At 40.5% G+C, this 8,736-nt stretch overlaps 1 protein-coding gene across 1 annotated transcript in view; it reads left to right on the plus strand.

The window, feature by feature from the left end:
* The first annotated feature begins 2,608 nt into the window (after positions 1-2,608).
* Positions 2,609-8,736, plus strand: part of aadac (arylacetamide deacetylase) — an 11,565-nt gene continuing 5,437 nt past the window's right edge. The window contains exons 1-4 of the mRNA XM_005742172.1: positions 2,609-3,325; positions 4,663-4,891; positions 5,439-5,508; positions 7,346-7,517. Coding sequence (XP_005742229.1) covers positions 3,185-3,325; positions 4,663-4,891; positions 5,439-5,508; positions 7,346-7,517 — 612 coding nt within the window. The 5' untranslated portion in view covers positions 2,609-3,184. The remainder of the gene's footprint in view (positions 3,326-4,662; positions 4,892-5,438; positions 5,509-7,345; positions 7,518-8,736) is intronic.

The raw sequence follows: 8,736 nt of genomic DNA on the forward strand, positions 1-8,736 counted from the left end.
TTATCTTATCTTATCTTATCTTATCTTATCTTATCTTATCTTATCTTATCTTATCTGACAAGTTACAGCTCTTTCAGCCCTTCACATATGAAGCCAGCAATAGATAAATGATAACTATGTGACTAGGGTGGATCAACAACACAAAGCAACCTCCCAAGGTTGTGCCTCTGCTTTTGGCCTAAAGCTTGAAATCAGAGACAGTTATTTGACCCTGTTTAGCCTGTTGGCTAAGAATAGATGCATTTTTGCATGTGTTTAGACGAATACACATAATGAAAAAACACAATTTTATTGTACGTTACTCCAGACACTAACAAATATTTGAGATATTGCCCAGACATGTGTGCCATAGTACCACTGCTCTACTTGTACAAGCAGATACTATTTATTTTGTTTTATGTGTTGATGAATACACTCATACAAATGATACTTAATGATATATGCATCAAAACAAATGATCAGTCAAATGTTCAGTTTCCTAGCTAGAATAAATGTTTAGCAAAGCCACATTTTGAAGAAAGAAAAATCTTGGTTTAAAATTGGCCATCGTTTCTTTCAAGATTGCCTCCAACTTCTGTTCTGTCCAACTTCAATTCAGTCTTCCATGGAAAAACATTCATGACACGTATGAACCTGAATAAGACACATTTGGTGAAATGAACAATAAAAATCAAAGTTTATTGGGTACAGTTTAACTACATATGACAGCTGTGTGTGTGTGTGTGTGTGTGTGTGTGTGTGTGTGTGTGTGTGTGTGTGTGTGTGTGTGTGTGTAAAATAATATATGCAGTAAAACTAACTGCAAGAAAACAAAATCAAGAGCACAGTCCAAAAAGCTTTTTGTGTTTTTCTGAGCATTACATTTCTAAGTAACACACTTTGAAAACAATTGTTTTGCATGAAAACAACTTTGGAAGCTCGAATTAAGAGTTAGCAGAGCCCGAGTTTAATATTTGTGTTTAATATTTGTGTTCAGGTATGTTTATATATGATGATTTCATTTAATGAGATTGGAAAAATCTTGTGGATTTAGGTTTTGTTTGAGGTTAGTTGCTTAAAGTTGGCCATGCAACCTGACCTATTTTTTGATTATTATATCAAATAAATGTTCCTTCCACTCATCTCACTCTGGACTCTGGAATGAAGTGCCTTCAGATGCCTCTTGTCATGCAGGGCAGCTGCTTTGCCTCAGCAGGGGCTCTGCAATTTAAAAAGTTACAAAGTTTGCCACTCATACTTATAAGCAGGGGAGGTCTGGATTGAGTTCCTTAACTATAACTATTTGAAGTGCCTCTGTAGATTTGGTAATCCCAAGAATGTGCCCATCTGTGTGTGTACACACATTCATATGTATTTATGTGAGTTTAAACTGATTACACCAGCAAGCACATGAACACATATTCCTACACTTCAGTACATATCTGCTTAAGCTACCCATACACGCAGCAGGGTGTTGGAGAGTCACGTGGCATAGCACTGCACAGCATGACTATACGTAGATGAAGACAACATACCCACCCCCACATCATCTGACACCCATCCTCCCCATTAACAAGATGCAAAGAGTGGAGAGAGCTCCATGAAAGATTTACAAGTGATCTGAGGTGGTCTCCATCAGAAGCAGAGATGAGGCCAGTTGTTGGAGGCGAACGAGAGGGAGGGAATTCCAGGGAGAATCCCTGAGTGTCTGAAGTGTGATTTTGTATTCAGAGAAGAGATTTAGTATTCCACTGCTCAGCAGTGAGCGGTCTCATGGATGCTTTCACCCACTGTCACGCCCTGCATCGTGCAGATTCTATCTCAATTGAGTTTGACAGCTGATGGAAGGAGACACATACCTGCACCTTAACACCAGCCAACTTTAAATTCCAGTTCAACTAAAAGAAATTAAAAAGATCATAACAGAGAGGTCAACTCTAAGTCATGGGGAGGTATATAGTTCATAATTTCTCAGATGAACCCTATAAAGAAATCAAACTATTTCAGACCAAGGCTTTAGGATATGGATTTATTATATGGATCATTTCATTTAAAAACATAAACAGCTAGAGTTTGCAACTTTGACAGCAAAGGGGCTCCTCATTATTTACTGACCTCAGCTTCCCCGTGTCTCTTATTGGACCGTTTACCAAACAAATGCAATGAAGTAATGTAATGAAGGCTGGCCCTCATCTTCTTTTTCTCATCTTGATCCAGGATGATCCAGCTGGCATCAGCCTTCTTTTGTGTTCAGAAAACTTGACAGGGCACATGCTAGGGTAGCCTTCACTACTGGCATTGCTCCAGTGTTGGTTTGAACGGTTTTGTTTTAATAAATTCCATCTGTCTCGAGTACATCTCTTGTGACGCCCCACTTCTGTTGAACCAGTTTGTCACTTTTTCTACACAAAGATATACCCATGAAAATAAGATAAACTAAACCAAAAAGTCCTGCATCTGCACATTTTTCTTTCCATTGCTGCAGCAAGCACCAAATCGTCCCTCCTGCAGCGTTTGCAAACGTGAGTGCATCAGAGAGTCATGTTGCTTTTGACAGTCCTACCAAGAAAGCAGACATCAGAGTTGGCTCCGTCACCAATTATATAATTAGCTTGGACAGCCTTGCAACCAAATCTGCAACAGACTTTAGCTGTGTCCATATAGAAGCTACACAGACTTTCTCCTCATATAAAGTCAACTGAAAAACTTGTAGCCGGGGAATGGAAAGAGTGAAAGGGAAAATGAAAAAAAAGGGGAAATCTGAATCCACCAGCCATGTTTGAGGTACAAGCCACGACATTCGTGCATCAGGTGCATCTTAGCATAAAGTTTAGTCGCGCGCCCCGTGTAATCTAGCGATTAGAAGGCACCTGAGGAATTTGAGTTGTAGGCCAAGGTGGGACGGTTCCTGCCTCGTGAGCACACAGCGTGCGCGCTCCTGTCTCCATATCACTGACACTTCAATTAATTCTGCTGCTCCACGAGACAGACACAAGGAGCCCACTGGAGCATCGAGAAAAGCACAGAATTTGCACACAGATGACCACAAAATGACACCGAGCGCTCGCTGTAGAATTTAGCTCGCGTGGATCCAAGAATTGATTCCGTGAGTAAGCTTAGTCGCGAAGCGAAGTGACTTAAAACAAGCGCAACAGCCCGTTTGTTTTGCACCCCGCAGTTTGTGGCCAGGGACCCACGTTGGAAAATGAGGCTGGGAAGCATAATTTTATTCGTCGCTTTCTGCTCTTTAACCGCTTATTACGTTTACGAGCCCATTCCTGAGGAGATAGAAGAGAGATGGAAACTCATGCTGACCAACTCTTTCTTTAGAAGTCTCAGCCATCTGGTAAGAAAAATAAAAGAACTATTCTTGCCGTCTATCTTGATAATCTGCTCTGCTGTTACTGAAATACAAGCCCAAAGAGTGTAGGCTCTTCAGTATTGTGGATGTATGAACACACCTTTCTGATCACTTTAATGCACTGTATGTATGTCATGTAGCCATGAGCTGAGAAACGGTAGGTAAACTGCCTTTGTTCTCTGAGCAGCTAAGGTGGCAGGTTAAACGTTTTGTTTTTTTGCTGATGTAGATGCACATGCTGGTTACACCAGATTATGTCAGATGCTAATCCATGTTTTGTATAGTCCTGCTCACCTGTTCTAATAATAGAACCTATCAAGGGAACCCGTCTGCGTTTATGACGGATAAGACGCCCGTGGTTTACTGTAGCCCATTGTGCTACGGCTAATAGAGGTGTTTTTTTGTTTTTTTTTACTGTCTTCAAATGCGGTTTGCATAGATTAGTGTTGCACCATATCATCAGTAGTAGTGTAGTTTTAATATAATGGTTAGTGGATTTATTTTGGAACACCTTCTTTTCTTATTAACATCCTAAGTATTAAGTAAATCTTAGTGCTGCACTTGTTTTTAATATTGATTATTATGCAGTTAGAAAAAGGTGCAGTCTACTACCTCGAACACCACAGGACAATTCTGTTATTAAACTAGAGATAGTGGTATCTCATTTTTCCCTTTTAACATGAGAACATGAGAGTTACAAAAAATCATCTGTTTTGGAGATGTAATGACCATTTTGTAACAAAATCCTGAATTTTGATTTAATACTAAAATGTTTAGTACACATCACTTTGGTCTTTGTAATGTCAAGAAAGGGACCCCTCTTGTGTGTTTTTTTTTTTCTTTTTTGTTTGTTTGTTTGTTTTTAATAAAACTACTGCCTGACAGGAGCTCCTGATGGTACTCGTCCTAGATGACTCTGATTAGGTTATTGTGGGCACATCAGCTGATTACCCTGAAGCCAGCTTTCTACTGCTTCAGCAAGCAGACATAATGGAGTACCAGTCATGCTTTTATTTCATTTAGATATGACTTCTTTCAACGGTTAACTTTAGGGGACTTGACATTTTGCCAGACAGCGTTCTTGTGACTCCTTGTTTCTCTCGCTTCCTCCTTATCATGGTCACAAGTTTGGCATATTTGACCTTTTCTGTTTTGAATATTATGGATGTTAGGCTGGCATAAGTGTACATAGTATAAGCCTGTTTATCCTAACATTATCATTTGTACAAAAGGTAGTAGAGATGCGTCATGTTTCACAAACACTAACAAATTATGTGATGTGTTTTTCTCTACACCTTACATTTGCCTTTCTCCATTTCCAGGCAGACATAAGCGAATTACTGGGCCTGAAGGACTACATGGGGGTAATGTACTTCATTACTCTTTTAGAGAAGATTGCACCTGTTTCTGATGAGCATGTCAAGGTGACAGAAGAAAAGTTTGATGGAGTAGAGGTGGTGTTATATCAGCCAAAGCACCGAGGTAGTGACACAGACCTCAGGAGAGCGATCATATACCTGCACGGTGGAGGATGGTGTCTGGGGAGTTCCAGTAAGTAGTTGGGCTGGGCTCTGTTCTCCTTTATCACACTGAATAATGACTCTGTGGCTTTTAAAGGTGAACTGAAAGATGAACACATTGTGTGTTCATCTCAGAATATTACCATTGTTATTTCAAGAGAGCAGTGGTGATATTCTCTGATTGATTGATTGCGGTTCATGACATTACAGCTTCATATCGACTCCCAGTGGCTGGACTGTGACAGGATCATAAATAATGAACAAACTGTGAATCACAAATCACAAAGCTTTCAGTTTCCTGAGGAAATAACATGCCTTCTGCAAGATCGGTGGGGACCTCAGGGGGTGGTTACTCTTGCTAATCCAAAGACGAGACATGCAGTTTGACACATCTCACGCTGCTCGTGCAATCTGTTAAAGGCCTTTCACAATTACAGTAACATGAATCTTTCCAGGAAGTATTGCTAAGCTGAATGCCAGGTTCATCTCTCTTACCGTAGCATCAAATTTATGAAATTTAATGCGATGTATTGTATTACTTAAGTCTTTTTCATCCTGCTTTTCTACTATCTACTTAGGAATGAGTCCATATGATCTCCTGGCCAGAAAAGTCGTCACTGAGCTCGATGCTGTGGTTCTTTCAGTGGAGTAAGTATTTCGTATTTTATAGTCATGTATATTGTTGTGAAAAAAGAGGTATTGCTGAAGCAGCATGTTTTTTGTTTTTTATGGCATTATTTAAATTCTTTTTTGTTTGTGGTATTAATAGGTCTCATCCTCTTCCCCCGACTTTTCCCCTGTTGCTCATACACAATTTTCTTTTGTCACGTCCCCGTCATCCCTCATTAGTCACAGGCTAGATTGAAGTGATGATGCTGTTAAGCTCTCCATTTTTCTTTTTGTTTGGGACTCTGTAAGCCTTTTCCCCATCATAGCACTTCCACTGCTATTCTTTGGCACACCCGGCTCCTTGTCTGTGTGTGTGTTTGCTAATACTAACATTATCCGCTAAATAATTTTTTTCACCTTTTAAACATCTTTTTAGATATGGGTATTTCTACCTCTTAAAATGTAGATTTTCATAGTCATGAAACCAACCCACTGTGTAGTAAAGTGGACAGCGTATGGGTTTGGGGTGTGTAGGGTATTTCCTTATCTGGCTCATCTGAATTCCTTTCTGCTTTTTGCCAGTGGTTCAATGCGTAATTGAAGCATTAGTGAGTCTCAGGGTCAGCCATGCGTAACATTTGGCAAATAGATTAAAATACTTGTAGAGATGACACCAGCACTGCAAAGGTCAGAGCAAAACAAAACCGTTTATTGTGTCAACCATATTTCAGCAGCGTAGAAGCAGTTTGCAGCAGCTGTAGTTGTGAAGTGATTGTTTGATTCTGGACATGGGCTATTTATAGCTGGCTGTTGTCGCAAAATCAATCAATGTAGAGCAGTGTCACAAACCACGGAGGCCCCAGAAAAGTGCAATCAAACGTTGAGTTTATTAACAGCCCGGAGAAAACATCAACATACGTCTTCTGACCAAAATACATGTTGTGGATACTTATAAAGCAGTGGGGTACACGCCCCCCCCATGGCGTCAATGACAGATTAAAATAGGTTCCAGACATTAGTCACAGTTAATCGTACATCTTTAATAGCTATAAGTAGACATAGAACTTCTCTTTTCTATAACACCTTCCATACAAGGTAATAAACTTCAAGCCCTCAGGGTCTCTGAGGCTAACTATTGACTCATCTGTTACCAAGTAGAATAAAATATAGTAAGACACCAAATGAGTTAAGGCCTCGGGCCGGACACATTCCTAGATTATATGTATTATATGTACTGTAAGCATGCATTGCAGTTATCCTTCTATGTTCTAGTTTCCCTCAGCATGTATCACCTGGACAGTCACGCCAGTGAAGCTTAAGAGCCTTAATGAACCGAACATCAACTCAAAATAAGCACAGATATGCAATGTGTATAAAATACTTCTAACCGTACTTGTAATAAAAGTTAACATAATGGAAGGATCCTCAAATGGACATCTTCAATAAACAACTGTAATGCAGTATCAATACTGTCAGAAATATTATTAGATGAAATAATGCTGTAAAGAATGTTATTAATGCAATTATAATGATGCAGATTATATGGCAGCAATAAAATAATTTCTGTATCTCCACACTGTGCACGCTTATGCAACCAGATATACTTTTTTTATTATTATTTTTCCTTTTCCTTGAGTTTTTCATTACATAAATATTATATCCATTGCACATTATGTAAGTTATAGTTCAAGTTAATAACTAAATGGCAATAAGTTCTTTTCATTTTTATAACCTTTCTATACTCTGTCTCTTTATTGCCTATTCAGTTTAAAAGATGTCTGTTTGTCTTAAAAAAATAATTACATTTTTTTTCCAACGTGCTTTGTTTGCTGAAATATTGTCTGTAAACATGACTTAAATAGTTAACTCTGCTCAGGTATCGCCTTGCTCCAGCGCACCACTTCCCAATCCCCTATGAGGATGTTTACCGTGTGGTCAAACATTTCCTCCAGAAGGGGGTGCTGGCCCAGTATTATGTGCACCCTGGACGCATTGCTGTGTCTGGGGATAGTGCTGGGGGGAACCTGGCAGCTGCAGTCACCCAACAGGTACTGTTTTTTTTTTTTACTTTTGTTTATAACATCGAATCTGTTTTCCTGTTCATGAGGTGGCAGAAGAATAGGTTATTGAGTGACTGTGTGATAAATAGTATTCTCTTACCCTGAAACAGAAGACTGTTCCTGTCTTCGATCTAAGTATTGGTATCTTTATATTCAATTCAAGTTTTTCAATTCAATATTTTACATATATACACACACACACACACACACACACACATATACATATACACATACACACACACACATATACATATACACATACACACACACACATATACATATATATACGGTGCCAAATCACAACAAGGAGCTTTATATTGTAAGGTAAGTTCACTAATACAAAGAAAACAGAGAATAACTCAGCAATCATATAACCCCCTACGAGCAAGCACTTTGGCAACAGTGGGAAGAAAAAGAAAACTTAACAGAAAGAAACCTCCAGCACAAATGAGCCTTATATCAAGAACCTACATCTGAACACAGCCAAGACCAAGGAGATGGTAATCGACTTCAGAAGAACAAAGCGATCTGAGATCTTCTGCCGCTCACCATCGAGAGCCTTCTGACCTACTGCTGTACTGTGGAGGATAAGAGGAAACTGCAGCAGGTGGTGATGGCGGCAGAGCGGGCAATTGGCACTTCACTAACCCCCCTCAGAGAAATTTATACTGGCAGACTTCAGTGAAAGCCAATATCATCATCAAGGACCCCTCGCACCCTGGACACTCACGTTTTCTCCATCCTCCCCTCTGGTAAACACTACAGGTCGATCAGATCAAAGGCAAACAGACTCAAAGGTTTCTACCCACAGGCTGTCACATGCTCTACCTCCAAACTGATTGAAGGTTAACTGTGCTGTTAACATTTATGGGAATTTCAACTGTTTTAAAAACTGTATTTATTTACTGTCTCGGAGGCCACACCGAGACAGCACCGGTGGGCGGCCCCGTGGCCAAGACGAGACAGTTCAGATGGGCGGCCACGTGGAAGGCGGCAGCGACCACTAAGCAGGTCCGGTGGGCGGCCGCGAGGAAGGCGGCGGCGGCCACTGAGCAGGTCCGGTGGGCGGCCGCGAGGAAGACGCCGGCGACGACGTCCAGAACATGGCTGGCGCGACGACGCGGCGAAGCAGAAGCAGAGCCAAGCACCGGCTGAAGCCGAGGCCGGACCAGGTGTTCATATACACAATTGCCCTCTTGTCATGTGT

The sequence above is a fragment of the Pundamilia nyererei genome, unplaced genomic scaffold, assembly GCF_000239375.1.
Source record: "Pundamilia nyererei isolate P.nyererei 1_Seehausen unplaced genomic scaffold, PunNye1.0 scaffold00117, whole genome shotgun sequence".
In the NCBI taxonomy this organism is placed as follows: Eukaryota; Metazoa; Chordata; class Actinopteri; order Cichliformes; family Cichlidae; genus Pundamilia; species Pundamilia nyererei.